The 21,925-nt window shown below is 33.8% G+C and overlaps 1 protein-coding gene across 2 annotated transcripts; it reads left to right on the forward strand.

The window, feature by feature from the left end:
• Positions 1 to 7,142: 7,142 nt before the first annotated feature.
• Positions 7,143 to 11,459, forward strand: LOC135265839 (uncharacterized). 2 transcript variants are annotated; one of them, XM_064356097.1, is made up of 3 exons: positions 7,640 to 7,883; positions 9,145 to 9,200; positions 9,424 to 11,459. In XM_064356097.1, the coding sequence occupies exons 1-3, from the start codon at positions 7,778 to 7,780 to the stop codon at positions 11,365 to 11,367; spliced, it is 2,106 nt and encodes a 701-aa protein (XP_064212167.1). In that variant the 5' UTR covers positions 7,640 to 7,777; the 3' UTR covers positions 11,368 to 11,459. The 2 variants fall into 2 exon arrangements, 1 of the variants encoding a protein (XP_064212167.1); XR_010333673.1 differs by lacking the exons at positions 9,145 to 9,200; positions 9,424 to 11,459 and adding an exon at positions 8,041 to 9,138 and having other exon boundaries at positions 7,143 to 7,883.
• The last annotated feature ends 10,466 nt before the right edge of the window (positions 11,460 to 21,925 follow it).

Genomic DNA, 21,925 nt, shown 5'->3' on the forward strand with positions numbered 1-21,925 from the left:
CATGATGTCATAGTTATTTTTGGATTATGACGTCAGTATGGGAATCCTCTTTTGGTATTACCATGATGTCATGGTTGCTTTTAGATTATGATGTCACACTTATTTCCGGATCGATGAGTCAATGTTTATATTATATTATGTATAATATTACAATTCTTGGCCTACGACATGATTAATATAAATTAAGCTTTTTTGGTTTCCTTAATTTGGTCCATTTAATGAAGAAAATATAAGAGAATAAATCAGGATCATATAAGTTGCAACAGCGTGGAGTATCCAGCAGCAGGCATGTGATAAAGGCGTAAGCGGTTATGGCGTGGGCGGCGGTGACGAGTGTCTTTCATGTTTATAGTTTTAATTGAAACCCAATCACATTTCTTTCGATAAGAAACTATAACGGCTGGATTTCAGTCTTTAATTACAATTAAATAAAAAAGCAGGTAAATCCCCCAAACTGGATCATGAGTAATCGTATATACTGATTGAATATTGTATATCGTGGTAATATGGTCTCCACGGAACTTCATATCGGTCGAGATGTTGAACCAGTTGAAACTTGTGTTAAAAGTAAGATTCAATCTCCTAAATTGATTAAAGAATAATAAGTGTTACCTCAAGTATACAAATTTATTATTATGATCGTAATACCGTTTTGGGCTTAGATTGTATCGATGATTTTGAAGTACAATTGTTGTACAATTTTTTGACAAATTTATGCTAGTACACTATTCAAATATTTTCCAACCCCATTTAAGGATGTAATGACTGCAGGTGAAACTTTGCGTGTAAACAGTGAGAAAGGGCACATACTTTTTGATGAGGAAATGGGAACAGGTTTTTGTTTTAGATCTCATATGAGTCTACTTTTATTTAATTATACAGGGCATTTACCAAAGTTCCACAATTATACTGTATTAATACATAAGATAACTTTCGTTATCCCAACATTCCTCTTCATTTTCGGAATTTTGTTTATTTTCAGTCAGATAATCGTCATTATCCCAACTTTCATCCTGATCGTTAACGTTTTGTTTATTTTCAGTTAGATAATTTTCGTTATCCCAACTTTCTTCCTGATCTTCGGCGTTTTGTTTATTTTTATTAAGATAATTTTCGTTATCCCAACTTTCTGTCTGATCTTCAACGTTTTGTTTATTTTCGGACTCTCTTTTTCTTTTTGCGTCCTCTTCTCTGTGACACTTAAAAATGTGTTTGGCCATCCTGTGCCATACATAGGCTAGTAGGTTATTATAGAGACATGTCATCATATCCTCTACAACATAAACAATTACCTTTAAGTTATAAATGACACAATACCTTAAATTAGACTTACCAGTGCACAAGCTGGCTGATGGTTTTCTTATTGGACTATTCATCTTTTTAAAGGTCTAACTTAAGTCACTCGAAAAGAACTCGTATTTAACTTAAGATAAAATCTGCAGAAGTTTCCGTATGTTTATATAGGAAGTTTTGTGACAAAGAAGCTATATTAGAAAAAGATGAGAATTTACAATTTACACTTGTTGCATTTAATTTGCTCCACCTCTCAAAATTCATCCAATAAGAATTGAAACTTATTTAGTAAACGCAAACTTGAAATGGAAGGGATGACAACCCGCCTATTTCATAGGTCAATTTTATTTTGTCATAGCTTGTTTTTTTCTGCGCGTGCGTCACTTTGGAGAATCTCGCATTGAAAATTATGTGATTACCCTGATGTCAGTGCTATTTTTGTATAATGATGTCATGGTTATTTTTGAATCATGACGTCAGGATGGAAATCTCGTAGGGAATCACACATTGAAAATTATGGGATTACCCTGCTGGCATTGCAATTTTTGGATCATGAGGTCATGGCTGTATTTAGATTATGACATCATAGATATTTCCAGATTGATGAGTCATCAGTATTGTTGTATCATGTATAGTATTAAAATTTTGGGCTATGACATGATCTTCACATCTATTGGTTTCCTAAATTTGATTCATTCAATGAAGAAAGTTTAAGAGATGGTATCAGGATCGCATAAGTTGCAACTGCATAGAGGTGTATCCAGTAGCAGACATGCGATGAAGATGCAAGCGGCCGCAGCGTGGGCGTAGGTGGCGGCATATGTTTACTTCAATCGCATTCCTTTTGATAGCACCGGCTAGCTTTCAGTCTTAAGTTACATTTAAATAATAATTCCTGAATACAAATTGTGAGAACCACATGATAAAATTACGATGATGTCATGGCTATTTTTAGATCATGATATCACCGTTTCTTTCAGGGAATCCCTGACGTAATTGCTTTTGTTGAATTATGAGATGACATGGTTATTTTAAGATCAATGAGTCACCACCATCGTAGGACCATGATATCATGTCTATTCTTGGATCGACGAATCACCGCTATTGTTTGTTGCATAATAATACCATGGTTATTTTTAGATTATGACATAATAATTCTAAGTGAAATTAACCCCGTACCCTTCAAACCGTACATTTATTCAATATAAACTACGACATAAGCTTAAAATTTCATTCTGTTTAACCACATCTTCAGTACTAGTTACATCAGTGTGAATTAAATAAAAATTTATTACTTTGTGCTTGTGAAGAAAAGAAAAACAGAAATACTATTCAAGAATTTAAAATGAGTAGTGCAGCATTTGAAAGCTTAAACCAAGATTTTAGAAATGGAATCATTTGATAGTGTTGAAAGTATTAAAGTTTATGAAATGTTACATTGCGTAAAGGCATTTCAAAAACTATCAACAAAATATGGAATGAAGGTTATGGTGCAATGTGAGGGATTTTCATTCATATTACCATTTCGATTTACTGAGCACCTCAGCGATGAAGAAATTGATATTTTGAATGAAAAAATAAAAAATGGTAACAAATTATTTATGATCAGTAAAGAAGCGATAGGAAACACTACAAAAATCAAACAATCTTTTTTTATATTATGTTTCTAGAGTTATTGTTGAATATCTGAATATTGTTGAATATTAAAATGTTAAAACCACAAAGTACAAAAACAAAAAGTAAAAATTATACAACCATTAGAAGTATTGAAAGTTCTGATAATGATATTTATCTGAAAATTGGTGTGCAGCCACAACCCCTTATGTAATGTATAATGAACCACCTGATGTGAACATGGCTATTTTTAGATCATGACATCACCGCTTTTTTCGATGAATTATTGACGTAATTGATATTGTTGAATTATGATGTCATGGATATTTTAAGATCAATGAGTTACACCCATTGTTGGATCATGATATATATCATGTCTATTTTAGGATCTTGGAGCAAAATTAAGACTTTCACCCCTATCAGTTTCCTAAATTTGTTCCATCTAGCGAAGAAAGTTTAAGAGATGGTATCAGGATCGCATAAGTTGTAGTATCTGCATCCAGACTCATGTGTGTGTGTTTGAATGAACTCGAGTCACATTTCTTTGATAAGAAGGAATAGTAACGGTTGGTTTTCATCTTCCTCACACAATTATGCAGATAATATGCAAAATGGTCTCTATTTAGGCAAATTACATTGACCTAATCTATCCAAATTACACATTCAGAAATAAATAACTCAAACACTGTAAGATTTAACGTAGTTGTTACTCTTCAAGTTAGAATGACGCTGATGAAGATAAAAAATTTTATTGAATAAGAGATAGAATGTAGTTTCAGAAACGAATTCGTGATGCAGAAATGATTCTAAAACCATTTCTTGAACTGAAAATTAGCAACATAGAGAGAACATAACAGAAGAAGAATGTGATACAAGTATAAATATTTCAACTTTAACTCATCGGAATAGAAAGTCTACAATCGCACGACATTGTAGTTGTTATTAAATATTAGGTATGCATCCGTGGAGAGTAAAGAAATATAAATGTTAGAAAAATGATCAAAACTTATCTTATCAATCGTAGTAGAGCTTTGAAGAGAAAGAAAGAGCATCAAAAAAAACGACTAGAGCGAGAAGGTCGTGATATTAATAAATTAGACGAAGCGTGCACAAGCTTCGGTCATTTTTTAGATCGTTCAAAATTTACAAAAGAAATACTGATAAAGCTTCCCAGACGTTTTCTTACTGATGTAGATCTATGTAAATATTGTAAAATGTTAAAAATTCAAAAATTTAGAGGTGTTTTTATTAGAGATTTGTTGACTCAAAACGTACGAATCAATGAATGTGGTATATTAAATTTAGATGATGAAAGTGGTAGGGGTACTCATTGGACAGCTTACGTAAAACGTAGGCGAGAAGCTACATATTTTGATAGTTATGGTAATCTTCAACCACCACGAGAACTAGTTAAATATTTAGAAAGCAATGGGCCTTGTAAAATCCTGTACAATCATGAGCAAATTCAAAAATATGGTACGGTTAATTGTGGACATCTATGCCTTCAATTCTTGTATAATAATAACAACTACAAATGCAAGTGATTCTTTGATTACATTTCGTTCTCATATTACTCTGCAAGGTGAAACGTAGTTGTAACTTGCTGTATAATCTAAAACCTTGCAACGCTCACAACGACCTTTCAAAAAATGTGCGTATCAACGTAACAAACAATCGGTTGTAAACGGAGTATTTAAAGACGTAAAATTATCAGAGACACTCAGTGATAGTCTTCATTACCTTGTGATCAGCAAGGTTGTTTAATACGTGCTACCTCTAGTGACCTATATATCAGTGCAATAAAATGTCAATGACATTTACTTTAACTGGAAACAGTTCAATTCTAACATCTGAATATAGCCCATCAATAGCCTTAGAAAATGACAGCAGTTATGTGATTGGAATAACTAACCTACAAACTTATAATTCATTTCTGAATATTGATCACACCAATAATAAATTCTTGTATGTAAGTGAAGATAATAAAGAGGTATTTTTATTTTATCAATAAAATCGAACACAAACACATTAAAAGTAGAAATTAAATAAAAAATAACGATTGATTTCACTGAAGCTAGTATATTAGGCTTTACATCAACTATGTTAAAACCTAATATAAAACACATCTCTCCTTTGCAGCTAAAATTCATAAAGTAAACGCTTTATGAATACATTGCAATTTGGTATCATCTTCATATAGAAATGGAAAAGCAGTACATATTTTTCCAACTGTACCTCTCCGATATCGAATTGTAGAAGCGCCAACCAATGTAAACTACACTGACCGGCAGAAAATCTAGGCTTAAAGCGTCAAAGAAAAAGAAAGAAATTAAATTGGGGCGTACATAAGTCATATAAGTGACATTTAAACTTTTTTAAAGCAATAGTACAATAAAGTGTCATTCTAGTAAAGCTTTTAAGCGTATTTTTTGCATAAGAGATATAAGTGGGTAATTCGGAAAAAAAAGGGACAAATAAGGATCAACTAAAATTGGTTTTGTGTCAATTTAATGTCGAGCTCTTATTACAGTCGCAAGCCTGCGTGTCATACTTTGAATTAAATTTTGAATCGCTTTTTGAGGTAAGTTTTCCCAATCTTCTTGCAGAGCAGCTCGCAGATCCTGAAGTGTTAATACCTGTCTACGACGTCGTCGAATTTGTCTTCCTGGTATATCCCAAAAATATCCAGTTCCGTGGAGCCCATATTACCACAATATACAATATTCAATCAGTATATACGATTACTCATGATCCAGTTTGGGGGATTTACCTGCTTTTTTATTTAATTGTAATTAAAGACTGAAATCCAGCCGTTATAGTTTCTTATCGAAAGAAATGTGATTGGGTTTCAATTAAAACTATAAACATGAAAGACACTCGTCACCGCCGCCCACGCCATAACCGCTTACGCCTTTATCACATGCCTGCTGCTGGATACTCCACGCTGTTGCAACTTATATGATCCTGATACATTCTCTTATATTTTCTTCATTAAATGGACCAAATTAAGGAAACCAAAAAAGCTTAATTTATATTAATCATGTCGTAGGCCAAGAATTGTAATATTATACATAATATAATATAAACATTGACTCATCGATCCGGAAATAAGTGTGACATCATAATCTAAAAGCAACCATGAGATCATGGTAATACCAAAAGGGGATTCCCATACTGACGTCATAATCCAAAAATAACTATGACATCATGATACAAAAATTGCACTGACATCGGGGATTCATATAATTTTCAATGTGGGATTATCCAAAGTGGTGCATGCGCATACAAATTCAAACTATGACATCATCATCTAAAAATAGCATCAACATTGGGGATTCCCACGAAGCGTTAGGGCTTACCTTAATGTGTCACAATCTAATAATAGCAATGACTTATCGATCCAACAATAACTATGATATCATAATCTAAACTTAGTCCTGATGTCATGTTCGAAAAATAGCAATGACCGCAGGGATTCCCATAATTTTCAATGTGGGATTTCCCAGGAGATTCTTATCCTGACGTCATGATTCAAAAATAGCCATGACATCATGATCTAAAAATAACTACAACATCAGGGAATTCACATAATTTTCAATGTGGCATTCCCCAAAGTGTCGCATGCGCAGTTCTTATCCTGACGTCATGATCCAAAAATAGTCATGACATCATGATCTAAAAATAGCTACAACATCAGGGGATTCACATAATTTTCAATGTGGGATTCCCCAAAGTGACCCATGGGCAGTTCTTATCCTGACGTCATGATCCAAAAATAGCCATGACATCATGATCTAAAAATAGCTACAACATCAGGGGATTCACATAATTTTCAATGTGGGATTCCCCAAAGTGACGCATGCACAGTTCTTATCCTGACGTCATGATCCAAAAATAGCCATGACATCATGATCTAAAATAGCTACAACATCAGGGGATTCCCATATTTTGCGTCGGGGGAATCCCTGAAATGGCGCATGCGCAGACGAAGTGAATTTGAACCGGCACAGCATATCTACTTATAACGTTTTTTGCACGATCGGAATCAGTATTTATGATTTATGAGCGCCTTTTGTCGTGTAATGCCTTAGCTACCGGTCCTATTGTGTTTTTTGCTTTCCCTTTCAAAATTTTCCTTTTACGGGGCCATTTATAACCCCTTCGGTGACAAAAGTTGATCGTTGTCCGCTCCTACACCCCCGAATATTTAGTCCTTGCTGTAGGCCGTTAAGATTTTATTAATGATATGGCCACTGTCCACTTGGCGCCGGACAATAGGCCCTCAAGAACACCTCGATAATTATCGCTTAAACACCATTTAAAATTCTCGGAAACGTGATACAACTCAAGGGCTGCTCCGCAGATGGCCCCGGATATCTACAAGTGTGACGGCAACCAAGCGAAATTCGTGCTTGGTTAAGCCTTTACGGGACGAAATCTTTTAAGCCCCAAACACCGCTTTACAAAATGGATAAAGAAGTATTGATATGTGAGCTGAGCGAACCCTTTCAAGAGGTGTCCGATGGGGCATTCCAGTGCAATCGCCCGAGAACAACCAACCCCTTCACAAAAGAAACGCCTTCAAGCCCCTAACAAAAAAACCCATTTAAACGATATTTTTTGCCGCGTCCGCGGGGGGCAGCACCTCACCAAACTCAAAAAAAGCAAACTGTACGTGACCCAATTACAATTAAGCCGTAATTTTGAGTGATAAGTGCGTAACAATCAATTAGACACTATTTGTGCCAATTTCGTGTTAAGTACCCCCGGAATTGAAAATTTAGATTTTGGAAAAAAACAGTCGGTATGGTAGGTCGCACCATTGCCAGAAATTTCTAGGTTAGAATACCCAGCAAAAAACCAGGCTAGAATGGCAAATTTGGGCCGAATTGCCCTCCAACGTGTTTTTTTGAGCGGCCGAAGGCACCTAACGTGTGCCCCTATCGTTTCTTTGCGCCCCATTCGTAAAAAAACAGGTGAGGGAAAGTGGGGTTAGGTCCAAGAACATGTGGAAATTTCCAATTGTTTTGGCCCTAACGCAAATATTTATCAATTGGAATATGTTTACAATTTTACGGGTTAACAACGCCCGGTTTGTTGTTTGCCGGTAAGTGAGGTTATGTTTGGTTTCAGGAGCCGCATATTTTGTCCGTTGTACGAGCACAAGCCCCAATGCGAGTAAAGCGTCCGATGAGGAGCACCACTCATTTACATGCAATCTTAATTCCAACTGAATTTAGTCTCATATTAAGGGAATTTCTGGAAATACTTTTAGATTTGCAAAATTCTGTCTTTGTTAGTTTTTTATTTACAGTCGAATTGAGATATTCGATAGCAAAGTTACGATTTCTCATTTGAGTTACTTCATTGATATTTTTTGGTATATTTAGTTTTTTATCTTGAGTAAAAGATTTGTAACTATTTTTAAATTGCTGGAGTTCAGATGGTTGTCTTGTTTTTAATGGTGTATAATATTCTGCTACAATTTTGTTTTCTCTAGTACTGGTCATTTTTTAATTTATTGTAGAAATTTTTGTATTACTCGTTAGATACTGAACGTTGTATTTTCCAACATAGTAGTGAATATTTCTGTAATTTAAAAAAATGTTGATATAGAAAAAAAGAATTATTGTGCAGTTTATTTCATACTACTCGGATTATAATAAACAAATATATGGTTTATTGTGTAAATTAATATAAAACCTTATTGTTGCAAGCAATGTAAGAAATAGCAATTAAACAAATCGTAATTCAAACAGGTATTTAAATGTGAAAAAAAAGTACTTTTTGCACAATTTATAAGTTCATCGAGGTTTAAAAATTAAAATTTACAAGCAAATCTGAAAAAAATTCTTAATTTGATTATTAATTTAATCTTGTTGAATTAAAAAATTAGCAATAATAACACTGGTGATGGAAGTTTTACTTCATAGTTAGTATCAACCAGTTTGTTTCTAGTGGTCTGCGCGATGTCTTTCCATCTGTGCAATTTAATTGGCGAGTAAAAGATTGATACGCAATGACCTTGCTTGTTCCTTTTTGTTTCATTATCTTTTAGGGTGTGGGGAACTTCAGAGGACGAGTAAAAAATTCCACTTTACAATAATACAGTTGTTTATTTCAGAACAAAATACAACACTTTAATAGGCTGCTGTTGAGGTTTTTCTATACTTTTCTTTTGTGTACTGCTCTCATTGACAAAAGACTTAATTATTTATATGCTTATTTGTATTACAGATTGTAGCCGAACCAAAGTAAAAATGAACGAGAGTTCTTCTCTAAATAATTCTAAGGTGAGTCAGTCAGGTTTATTGGTGGAATTCACAATCATTAGTAAAACTCTCCTGTATTAGAAATTAACGGTGGCAATAATTTATTATTAGTAATAATAAGTACATATAATATAATTTTCAGAAACTTTCAATTTAAAAACCACAAAAATAATTCTAATCACTTTATTTATAACAACTATGCTAATGCATTTAGTAACGAGTTGTAATTTTTTTCTGTTTTTAGGATTCAGAAAAGTCGCTGTGCGAACTGGCAAGTCATGAATTCGCCACAATCAAAGAGACAATTACCTTTGTGGACAAGACCTTGTTTATCAAATGTCTCTTAAGTGATACTAGTAAAATAGTACTACTAACGGCGCCTAGAGCTTTTGGAAAAACTACCCTCATGGATATGTTGAAGCAGTTTCTACTGGGAAAAAGAAGTTTATTTGAGAACCTTAAGGTTTGTACTGAAGAAATACGATTTTTTTCAAAGCACTGCAAACTTCATCCTGTTATACATATTGATCTCGGGCCTGTTCGTGGTAGCAGTTTTGCTGAAGTTAAACACAAACTGGCGTTGGCTATAAATTGTACATTCGAAGAACATAAATACCTGGTGAAGAAGACTGATGATGGTACTTTAGCCTGGGCAAGCGACAAGTTGAACATGTCTAGCATTGACGTTGAAAGATTCGAAGACTTTTACGTTACAAAAAAGTGTGTCACATTAAGAGCAGCTGATTTGAAACATAGCTTAAGATTTTTATCGAAAGTTTTACATACACATTATGAGGAAAATGTTTTCGTACTCATCGATGAGTACGATGCTCCTGCGGTAGGCCTGGTATTCGAGTCTTGTCCGAATAAAGATGACATTGGATTAATTAATGATTTTTTAAAAGATTTCATGGCTAATACGCTAAAATTCAATGATTTCATAAAACGCTCATTAATTTTTGCTTGTGTTCGGTTGGCCGGAGCCTTCTCAGGGGATGCAGCAAGAGTTATAAGATATTATCCGTTCCTAAGTGATCTTCGATACGCACCGTACTTAGGATTTACGGATGAGGAGGTAAAGCAGCTACTTGAGCTTCCAGAAGTTAAAGCTGCTTGTGGGAAAGTAACATTCAAAACAATTACGAAATGGTATGATGGATATATGGTATCTAATAGCCCATTGAAAATATTCAGTAGCTGGTCAGTCTTGAACCTTTTGGAAAGTGTTTATACAACCGGTACGCTCAAATATTCCTCTTTCTGGATTGATACAGGTCATATAATAAACCTGAAGCAACTGTTTGCAGAACCCTTAATTCGACAGAACATTGAGAAACTTATTTCTGTTGGTGAAATAAAAATAAGAACAGTTACATCAGTCAATGTCCAACATCTAAAGAGTATACAGCAACTGATTTCTTTAGAGTTTGATGAAATATCGGAGGAAAATGTGGAGTTATTTTTGCAATTCTTGGCTGATTATTCTGGTTACTTTAATATATTGTCAATTGATAAGAAAACAGATGAAATTGAAACAAACACCGAAGATGAAGATATAGAAGAATGGGCTGATTTTGAAAATGACTCGACATCTTGTGTTTTAAAAATACCTAATTTTGAAATTAAGCAACATGTCCGCAACCTTTGCTATAGTGAAGCACTGGCAGTTATATGTGAATTCCACTTGACCGCTAGATCTGTTAAAAATTATGTAAGTGCTCTGAAATTACTATTACAAAGTACAAGTGAGAGGGCATTTGTTGATCTTGCAAACGCCGTATTAGTATTACTCTCTGAATCACAGGGGATCATGAACGAAAAAGAACTTCATCACATCTTGTATACTCTGGCATATAACTCTAGATACTTCGAAACACACAGTGAGGTCCAGATCAAGAAAAAAAGAAAAGGACCAGGGATAGCCAATACCCTAGATGTGGTGATAATCAGTAAGAACGTTGGAATCATTTTTGAATACAAAATGAATTCCAAGTCTGCAAATGAAGCTTTACAACAAATTTTTGAGAAGCAATATTACACTAAATTTGATGAACCTGACTATAAACACATTTCAGAAAAGATTTACGCTGGTTTGACATTCGAGACAAAGGAGAAGAAAGTTTTTATAACATATCAAGTTGGAACTGAAGGAATAAGTAAATCTGTCTGTAGTGATACACTATTATAATTTATTATGTTAAAAAAATTAATACTTATTTTATTATTCTGCTAATGATTTGTTTATAGTGTTAATAATAAAATTCTATTTAAATTTCCAAATGCTTGGTTTGTTCACCAAGTTCAGCTAATTTTACTGTCCTGTTGATTCGCCAAAGGCCAAAGGCTCATGAGTCGAAGACGAATTCAGGATTGATGGTCGTGCCGATGATTCTCCTCGATAGACACATACCTATAAACGGTATAAGCTGTCGTGAAAGAGGAGATGCTGTAAAAATAAGTCGGAATGAAAACGGGGAATGTTTTGCACTTATTTTTATTAATTCTGTAAATATTCTGAATCCAAGAATTATCATGAAGGCATAGTCGAATATTGGGGTGTTGAATTTGATAATTAAGACACAAACCGAACATGTTTACGATAACATTAAAGTTTTAATAGCGATCTCTAAATGAAAATCCATAATGGAGTGTTCAGATATTTTAGTAGACTTCGAACAATTAGGTGTATCTTTTTTATGTGCGTATAATAGTTGAATACAGTTGGGGTATGCAAAATTTATTTGGTAATCATTTTTAACACCTTTGCCATGCGCCAATTGGCTTGGTCCAGAAATGAAAAGCTATATTTTTGGCGTATCTAAAAACTAGGGAATTTATAAAGGTTTTTCCTGGTTTTTAAAGTAATTTTACTTGGAGTGTCGAGGATTTTAAGTCGCTTTAAGTTGTATTTCATTGATTTTTTCCATGCGCCAATAGGCTTGGTCCAGAAATGAAAAGCTATTTTTGGAGTGTCTAAAATCAAGGCATTTTGTAAGTTTTTTACATCTTTTTCGGATGGTTACTTTTGGGAAAACAGTAAATTTGTAGGATTCTACCCTGTTTTTCGTGTGCCCAACTTTTAGTGGCCTACACATATTTGGGAACTTTTGGGGTGGATAAAAATTCATGATTTTTGAGAGGTTTTAGGCCCTATTCGGTTGTTTGCTTTTGGACAAACAGCTAAATTTGTAAGATTTTGCCTTGATTTTTAAGACGCCAAATGTTCTGGCCCAGAAGTAACATTCTATACTCTACTAAACTATTTCAGGACAATTATTTTTCATGAACAAGCTTGTCTTTCAAAGTTTCGTTTCAAGTTTGGTTTACAGTACTTTGATAAGAATACGTTAAAGTGAAAAAACAACTTGTATAACTTATATAATTAAATTAAAAATGTTTGATTAACTGAAATCAGGTTGACTTATGTCAGAGCTGTGTCTGAGGATACCCTAGGTCGAAACCGGTCCGCAAATTTATATTTTAAAATAAGTAATTTTTCGACTAATCATTTGCCAACAAAAAAATGAGAAATTAAAAAAAATATTTTTGGAGGTAGCTTTTCATACCTTGAGGATTTTGAACTAAACTTCGGATAGTTTAAGTCATTTTTGCAAATGTATTACACAAAAAACTATTACCCTAATAATATAATAATAATAATAATAATAATAATAATAATAATAATAATTTATTTAACAGCACAAGTACCTTTACCCTTACAAATGTATAATGCAAAAACTATAAAAAATATATACAAAAAATAAAAAATATAAAAAAATGCAAAAATACAACAAATAATACAAAAAAAACTATTTCAGGACAATTATTTTCTATGAACAAGTGTTAAGAAAATTTTGGAAAATAAACAAGCTTATGTTTTGAAGTTTTATTTTAAGTTCTGTTTACAGTACTTTGATAAGAATAAGTTAAAGTGAAAAAACAACTTGTATAACTTATATAATCAATCTAAAAATGTTTGACTAACTAAAATCAAGTTGACTTATTCCAGAGCTGTGTCTGAGGATACCCTAGGTCGAAACAGGTCCGCAGAGTTTTATTTTAAAATAATTATTTTATAGAATAATCATTTACTAACAAAAAAATAAGAATATTAAGAAAATAAAACTTTCACTACCCTAAAGACCAAATTCCTTTAAAATAAAAAAAGTGTTTCCATTTAAATTAATTTCTCGTCTCTAAAAATCCTATACTAATTTTTTTTATTATTCAGTTTTGGTGAAAAAATTGTGTATTATAAAAAAAAATCAAATTATTTCAAAAACTAAGCAAATGACCGACTAAAACTAGAAAAAATAACAGGTGTTTTATTAAACAAAAGTTTGCAATCTAGCTTCTTTAACTATCATCATATCTACAAATTTTAGTAGTACATATTTTCCAGAACATAACTCACTATTGTGTAAGAAATACCACAAAGGAATAATAAAATCAATTTTTATTTGTGTAAAGTGGAGTGAAAGCTCTTTACAAGACAGTTTTAGAAATCGTAGGTACCTTAGGAATAGTTAAACTTGCTCTCCTTTTATTTGTAATTCTTTGTCACAAATTTTACCAAAAGCATTTAAAACAGATTTGTTTAATTTCATTGTTTAATTTCAGTTAACTCGAAACACAGGAGTTGCTTTAAGGGTCAAACAGAAATTTAAAACAGACGTAGTAAAAACAACACCAATTTTTTTATTCCATTTGAATATGAAAAACAGTTGTCTTCTGGAGCTTCTCTTCTGTTTGAAGCCACTTTTTTATTATAATTACTGCTTTATTCGCCTTATTTCAATTTTTTTACAACATTTCAAACGCTAGAAAACCAAATTGTGTGCAAAAAAATATCGAAAAAATTAAGCCACAATCAACGAGAAGCTACTTTGTCAAAGATATTGTTCAGAACATTGTCTCTAATTTCACGCCGATTCAAATTTTAATTTCTGTTAACTAATCTAAGGACAGACAAGTCCAACAGAACTGTTTGTGGCGGCAGCTGCGCCTAAATATGTAAAAATGACGTTATACAAATTGCATTCAAATCATCAGTTTTGGGATAAAAACGGTCCTTGGACTCTTTGGGGGTAGATTGCGGCGTTGCCTTTCATCATTGTATCGGGGTAAGGCATTGTGCATAACCGCTCACCCTCAGCCCCACGACTAAATTAATATTTCGATTATTTCAGGTAGAGCACGCGCGAAAATCTCGCATCTGGTATTTTTTGCGCTAAACACCAACTTTAATATTCATGAGAGGGACTCTTAAAAAACGGGCACGGGCCCATTGTTGGCTTTTTTACGTGACACGGTTTTCTTAAGCCGCCCTGTATCTTGCTACCGAGTGATGAAATATTAAGCGGTCGGAGGCAAAATCCGGGAACACAATATAGAGATAAATAATTAATTCCCTCGCCGCCATTTTGGCGCGTCGAGAGGGTGTAATTATCCCCCTGACAAGGAGAAATTGCACTCCATGCAAATAGTAGCGACTTTCACAAGACCACCAACCGATTTCCGAAACTAGTCTAATTTTAAACGGTCAACGTGGACCCGACCCATTTTTTTTTGTGGAAAAAATGTTATGGACGAGTGGACGGTACATTAGTTCGGACAAGAGAATAGATTATCGATGGCCGATGCATATAAGGGGTGTACGGTTAAAATGGCGAGTTGGGGATTTTTTATGGGCCGGCTGCAGTACCCTTTATGTGGACCACGTCCAGCCGATGCAATAAATTATGTCCGAGGGTGCAAGTTGCAACTGTCCCCCAGGCTCACCCTTAACATGTGTCTTATGCGTTTGGACGCCAAACTGGACGCTGGAAACAACATTCAAATTCCTCAATTCACTCACTTGTACAGGGTCCAAGTTTAGGATTTTCAATTTTTTTATTTTCGTTTAGGCGATTTTCAAAACTAAAGGGTTTAGAGAGAAACGAGTTTCATTCACGTGTCCGTTTTTTGAGAGGATTATTTTGGTCAAAACCGCATCTCGCTATCGTCTTTTGTTTTCGACTTAGAAACAAAAGTTGAAAAATTCGTATCTTCCTTATTATAAAAGATACACATTTGAAACAAAGACATTATACAGGCACTTTTTTACAGAGAATTTAATAATGTTATCGGCGATTTTTTTTAATTATTCGTTTAGCTGTAATAACGTAAAGTTGTATTTTTTTAAATATGAATCAAGGTTGGCTGTGACATTTTCGAAAAGCTTATTTTTTTCTAAACTCAAAACAATATAAATATAGTTTGATATTTTTATATATTTTTGATAAAAATATATTTAAAATATTTGAAAGTAGTTGGCCATGGAACAATTATTTCGCATAAAAGGTGTGAATAATCTAGAAATTTTGTGAACGGTTGTTAAAGTAAAAAATGTGAAATTATAAAAATAAGTTAAAGTTATTTTCAATTGAACAAATATACGAGCGTCGCAGATTTTAATTATATAAAAAATGTGCAGAAAATTGCAAACGATGTCTCACTACCACTTGATGCCACTTTTTTATGACGTTGATAATGTTGTGTATTTTTTTACCGCAGATGGAATTTGATTTTCGTGTTTGGATTGACATTTTTTTGTAAAATAAAATTTTATTGATACGCAATCATACAATTAATAAGATTTTTCTTCGTCCGACATTTCATGTTTAAAATTGGAAAATAGAATGACAACGTAAGCTTGCCATTTTAAATATAAAAACAAATAATTTTTATTAATTGCAAAAATTTGATCTAATAAAAATTTATTATGCTGTTTTTGAATTATTTAGGGTTTAAAAAATCATTAAATTATAAATACTTGTTGGGTAACACAATTTTCATAGTTTTAATTAAAAATCCAAAATTTTTTCATGGCCTACTATAAAGAAAAAGCGAAATGTTTTGTTATATTAAATATTTAAATTTAATGTATTATACAAATAGACATATCAAATCAGAAAAAAATAAGCTTTTCGAAAATGTCATAGCCAACCATGATTCCTATTTAAAAAATACAACTTTGTGTTATCACAATTAAACGAATGGTTGAAAAAAATCGCTGATAACACTATTAAATTCTCTGTAAAAAATGCCTTTACAGTGTCTTTGTTTCAAACGTGTATCTTTTATAATAAGGAAGATATGAATTTTTTAATATTTCACTAAAATGAAAACTTTTGTTTATAAGTCGAAAACAAAAAACGATAGCGAGTTGCGGTTTTGACCAAAATTATTTTATTAAGAAACGGACCCGAGAATGTGTTACTTGTTTTTCTCTAAACATCTTAGGAAGATCCCCTATTCGGACATCCAAAATGCAACACCCTGTACTTGGTTTGAGAGATCTTCTTATCAATGCCAAAAATCATAAGAACGATTTTTCAAGTTTGTGTTTTTCAAACAACAGTTTATGTTTCAAAGATCTTATTTATAAAAAAATAACGATTTAATTAAGTTAAGGCCAAAAACTGCAAAGTTGTCTTTTCCTTTTTTATAAAAAGTCGGTCATTTTTGGAGATTTAATTACATAGGTTCTAAAGCTGTAAAGAAAATCCAAGAACGAGTTATAAGTTTAATATTTGCAAAATTATTTTTTGGAATGTGTTATTTTACCTATAAAAATAAATTAAATTAATTAAAAATTAATAAGACCCAAATTTTGAGTACCGCTGAACTAGAATTAGAAAAATTAGGGTAAATTATCTTCTTGGTCCACTACGTTATTGTTCTATTTCAATTTGTGTTTTGTTATAAAATTTTATGGAAAAAAAAAATTTTCCCAAGACCGGGATTCGAACCTCTCACACAAATGAATATGTTAGCCACAATTTTAAAGAACTTTAAAAACGCCTACGCGCCACCATCTCCATTTTGTTTAATGAAAAAATTAACTTCTAATAAACCACAGAGGCTCTCAACGGGTGGATTAATAAAAATTTCTGGAGAAAGTACGCAATTTTTTTTCAAACACTGATTTTTGCGATTTTGGGTTTTAAAAATACACGTAAAATAAGTTGACAATTAGTAAAGAATAAAAAGTTTCTTAAACAGTTCAAGGTGGTGGATAATAACAATGTTTATTTATGACAAAAAAAAGAGGTCGAGGAAGTAGAATTGTGTCTAGTTTCCACCAGTGCTTGTTTTTCTTCATTAAATGAGTTAATGATCGCGAGTATAAATTCAAATGAAGCTGGAATTTTTTGCCGAAATTACAGTTGAAAGAATGTGTTCAGGTAGTAAAGTTGGTCCGGGCTTTGCGAGCTTTGAAATGTGTTGCCTCCCATTCGCTATTTTCTAGAATCCGGTGTGCTTTCAGTGAAATAGCAGTGTGACGTCACATCCCGTCCTGACCTGGGTCAACATGACGGAACTTGCCTCCATCCATCCACACATGTGTCACACACAACTTCCTCAACCAGCAGGCCTTGCCTCCACTTTAAACTCCCTCCGCGAATGTTCGAATATTTGCCCGTTTGCGATAATTCGACATGGAATGGACGTTGTAAAAATAAATTGGGTTATTATATGGCCGAGCGAATTTCTCCTGTTATAAATATTTAAGTGGACTGTTGGAAGTTTGGGGAAAAATGACGACGACAATAAACAACTTTGACTTGTTTATTGCGTTGTGTTGCAGCCGATTTGCATAATTTCGGCGTCTTTACGGACGATTTTTATTGTATGGCTGGCAGGTGACGCAAAATAACGATAGATGTTGTAAATTAGAAAATTTCGAAAACGAAAGCACGCCGAAGGCCGGAGCGAATCGCAAGATGCTATCGGCTTCCTAGAAAATAAATAATCAATCGGGTTTGGACTCAAATCATAATTCAGGGGGCTTTTGCTTTTAGAACACGGAAAACACAACCAAATTAATTTTTTTTAAGTTTAAAGTTAAATGTCTTTGTCATTATTTTATATAAGGAGGATTTCTAAAAAAAAATATTTGTGTCTTTTTTACCTCCTTGTAGAAGTTTGCTTTATAGAAATGTTACGAAATTTTCCAAAAGGAAATGTAAGTAGAATCTTTAATTTATTTCCTTAATGCACGAGAAACAAGATCATTGTTAGAAACAAGAAAGGAATAATTATATTCTCGCACGTTTCTTTTGATAGATAGACAAATAGGCACACTTTTACAGAATCCTTGCAAGATTAAAAAATGTATAAAAAGTAGATTTCGATAAATATTTAATCAATAAAAAAATTTAGTAAGAATTTCTAATGGAAGGTCATTATCCGTTCACGATTGTTTTAAATTCTCAGCAAGCGTAGATATATTTTTGTTAGGTTGGCCTCAGGTCCTGTCAGGTACTGTCTTTATGACGTTGTCTTGTCAAAAATTCGCTGTGTTGTCAGTTCTACTGCTTATTAAATTAAAACATCGTAAATAATTTCTGTTGATAAGAAACTGTGTATCAAAAGATGCTTTGAAGGATGCAAGAAAGACAGACCCGACTTTTTTAACTAATGATAATGAGTAGAATAACAATAAAAACGTATTCAATTATTTATTTAAAAAACGAAGCAAAGTGGCAACAGTCCTTGGTTGTCATCAATTATTCGGAAATAAAATTAACTAGACGCCCTCTGGTGATGACTTTTGAACTATGTCGAAAACAGTAAAGAAATTTTCGTAATACCACATTTAACTGACATTTAATGAATTGTTCAACAATTTTGCGTGTATAGTGTTAATTACTTACAATAGAAAGAATTACTTTAAAAGTACGTGGTGGTAAATACTAGCGTTGACTTTGGTTCTGTAGTTTTTCGTGGTATAAAGTGTTTATTGTTGGAACTTGAAAGTGGATAAAAAGTGAAAAATATTTAAATTTTGATTACAAAGTGTTATCAAACAGTTGTCTAATTAAAGATTATAAGTGATGGATCACAGTGAACACAAAGTTTGGCTCAAGAAACCAATAAATTAGTGAAGTGTTATGAATTTTAGGTTAAAATTTTCCACTGAAAACATCATGAAATGCTGCGGTAAATCTACAAAACTACAATAAAGATTAACAACTGATGATACATTTAAACGTAAATTATGCCAAAAGGTAGGCTTTTCAATGTCTTTGTAATAATTTTCCAATAAAGAAAGTGAACCAAACAGTCATTCGTTATTCGTGTTTTCCTCGTCATCTCTCATTTGTCAACATAAGTTTCTTGCATCAAAGATGCAATAATCATTCCGCATAGGCAATGTAATAATTGTGAAGCCCCAAAATTCGTACAACGCTCAAAATATCCGAATAAACATTTTCCCGCCATTTATGGTTACTGTTTTCGACCTAGCTCAGTGGCGCCCCCAACGGTAATTTTATTTCCGAATAACCCAAAATAAATTTCTTATGACAACTCACAGTACTGTCAAATAAAATGTCAGATTTTCATAGATAGTCCAAATTTGAAACAATCGTGAACGGTGTACAATTTTTCTCTTATTTTATTGATTTTCTTATTCTTCTTAACTAGTTTTATTACCTACTTATTCTAATTAACTCATAGAGTAAATTTTAGCAAAAAAATACAAAAGAATAAGCAATTTTTTTAACTCTTTGTGCGATTTTTATTAAAACTTTAGTCTAGATTATCTTCCTAATCTGACTTGACTGCAAAAAAAAAATTAACAACTCCTTTTCACTTAAAAAAAATATTACTAAATGTGACTAAACACTGAAAAAAGACAGTTTATGTATTGATAGTTTTGACATTTATATTATAATTGAATTACTTGTAAGCATTAGAAAGATATTTCTGCATAAACCATTGGCTTACAGATACACATTATTATAGGGGTTGTTGATTACCTATTAGACATTACTCATTATTACTTGAATTAAAAAAAACCTATTTCAAAACTTCAATTTTCCTCACATTTTCGTAACGTTGAACTCAAAAAATTTCATGTATTTTGAAAATTTACGAAATGAAAGAGTCCCCTTTCCTGGAACAAAAATGTTGCCCCCGTCCCAAATACCCGGAAATCATAAATTTTGCGCAAGTGTTTTCAGTTGCTGGCCCAGAACCCTGGTCACTCTCCCGGCCATTGTCCCCGCAAAACTGGAGCCCACCCTCATTTAAATTTTATAACGTCATTTCGCAAACTTTACAATGGCCTTGCATTTTTGACAGCACTTTTTCCGGTTGACTTGCCGCGAAAGGGTGCGTTTTGGTTATTGTAGGTGTTGTGTTTGGGGGATTACCGGCTAAAGCAACAAAGCCGCTTTGTTCGGAGTCGTGCCGAAAGGACTTGGCGGCGCTCTCTGCGTTCAATTAACGAAATCAAGCGGAGATTTTATTTCTGGATTCGTTTCCACGTATTTTAATTTGGCCTCTCATCGTATAAAGTTTTGCAATTAATTGAAAAAGTTAAATTAGATCGCCCATGGGGGGGGGGGAATTAGTTGAAACTTTCTGAATGTCTATCAAGAGTGGTTTTGGCCCAAAAAATGTTGGCGATCTCTTGCACAATTGTGTAGATAACGGGAGGTTCTTTATGTCCGTCACGTATTGTGAGCTGTTGGACCGGTGTCTGGTGACATAAGAGAGGGCATAAATCTCCGTGTAAAATCAGTAATGAGTATAGCCATGTGCAGGTCCGGCCCCACAATGGGTTAAATAATTCCTTAACCAAGGCATTTACGAGCGCCTTTTGTCGTGTAATGCCTTAGCTACCGGTCCTATTGTGTTTTTTGCTTTCCCTTTCAAAATTTTCCTTTTACGGGGCCATTTATAACCCCTTCGGTGACAGAAGTTGATCGTTGTCCGCTCCTACACCCCCGAATATTTAGTCCTTGCTGTAGGCCGTCAAGATTTTATTAATGATACGGCCACTGTCCACTTGGCGCCGGACAATAGGCCCTCAAGAACACCTCGATAATTATCGCTTAAACACCATTTAAAATTCTCGGAAACGTGATGCAACTCAAGGGCTGCTCCGCAGATGGATACACTTGGAGAAAAAATCTACAAGTGTGACGGCAACCAAGCGAAATTCGTGCTCGGTTAAGCCTTTACGGGACGAAATCTTTTAAGCCCCAAACACCGCTTTACAAAATGGATAAAGAAGTATTGATATGTGAGCTGAGCGAACCCTTTCAAGAGGTGTCCGATGACTAGCGGCTAGCCCCTGCCGGTCTACAAATGTTCGCTCAGTCGAAATGTTGCGAGCGAGGTCGGAACAGTACGAACGGAGACCATAACGGACTTCTCATTTCAGCTGGGCATATTGGAATAGTGGTTTTTATGGAAATATGTTGCGCGTGGCTGGGGCTTCGCCCCAGTTAACTAAAAGGAAACAAACCCCACGACCAATTAAACTCGAAAACGTGGAACTCGAAACGTGGAATAGTGTTTTTTTATGGAGCTAGGGTGGCGTACAGTTCATAAACATAAACACTATTCCACGTTTCGGGTTCCACGTTTTCGAGTTTAATTGGTCGTGGGGTTTGTTTCCTTTTAGTTAACTGGGGCGAAGCCCCAGCCACGCGCAACATATTTCCATAAAAACCACTATTCCAATATGCCCAGCTGAAATGAGAAGTCCGTTATGGTCTCCGTTCGTACTGTTCCGACCTCGCTCGCAACATTTCGACTGAGCGAACATTTGTAGACCGGCAGGGGCTAGCCGCTAGTTGTCCGATGGGGCATTCGAGTGCAATCGCCCGAGAACAATCAACCCCTTCACAAAAGAAACGCCTTCAAGCCGCTAACAAAAAAACCCATTTAAACGATATTTTTTGCCG

This window comes from Tribolium castaneum, chromosome 4 (genome assembly GCF_031307605.1).
Source record: "Tribolium castaneum strain GA2 chromosome 4, icTriCast1.1, whole genome shotgun sequence".
Lineage (NCBI taxonomy): Eukaryota > Metazoa > Arthropoda > Insecta > Coleoptera > Tenebrionidae > Tribolium > Tribolium castaneum.

Bases quoted from the DNA above. Each gene is read 5' to 3' on its own strand.
- LOC135265839 (XM_064356097.1), top strand. From the start codon at position 7,778: ATGGCAAATTTGGGCCGAATTGCCCTCCAACGTGTTTTTTTGAGCGGC. The intron at 7,884-9,144 runs GTGAGGGAAAGT...TTTGTATTACAG, and splicing joins CCCCATTCGTAAAAAAACAG to ATTGTAGCCGAACCAAAGTA. The intron at 9,201-9,423 runs GTGAGTCAGTCA...TTCTGTTTTTAG, and splicing joins CTTCTCTAAATAATTCTAAG to GATTCAGAAAAGTCGCTGTG.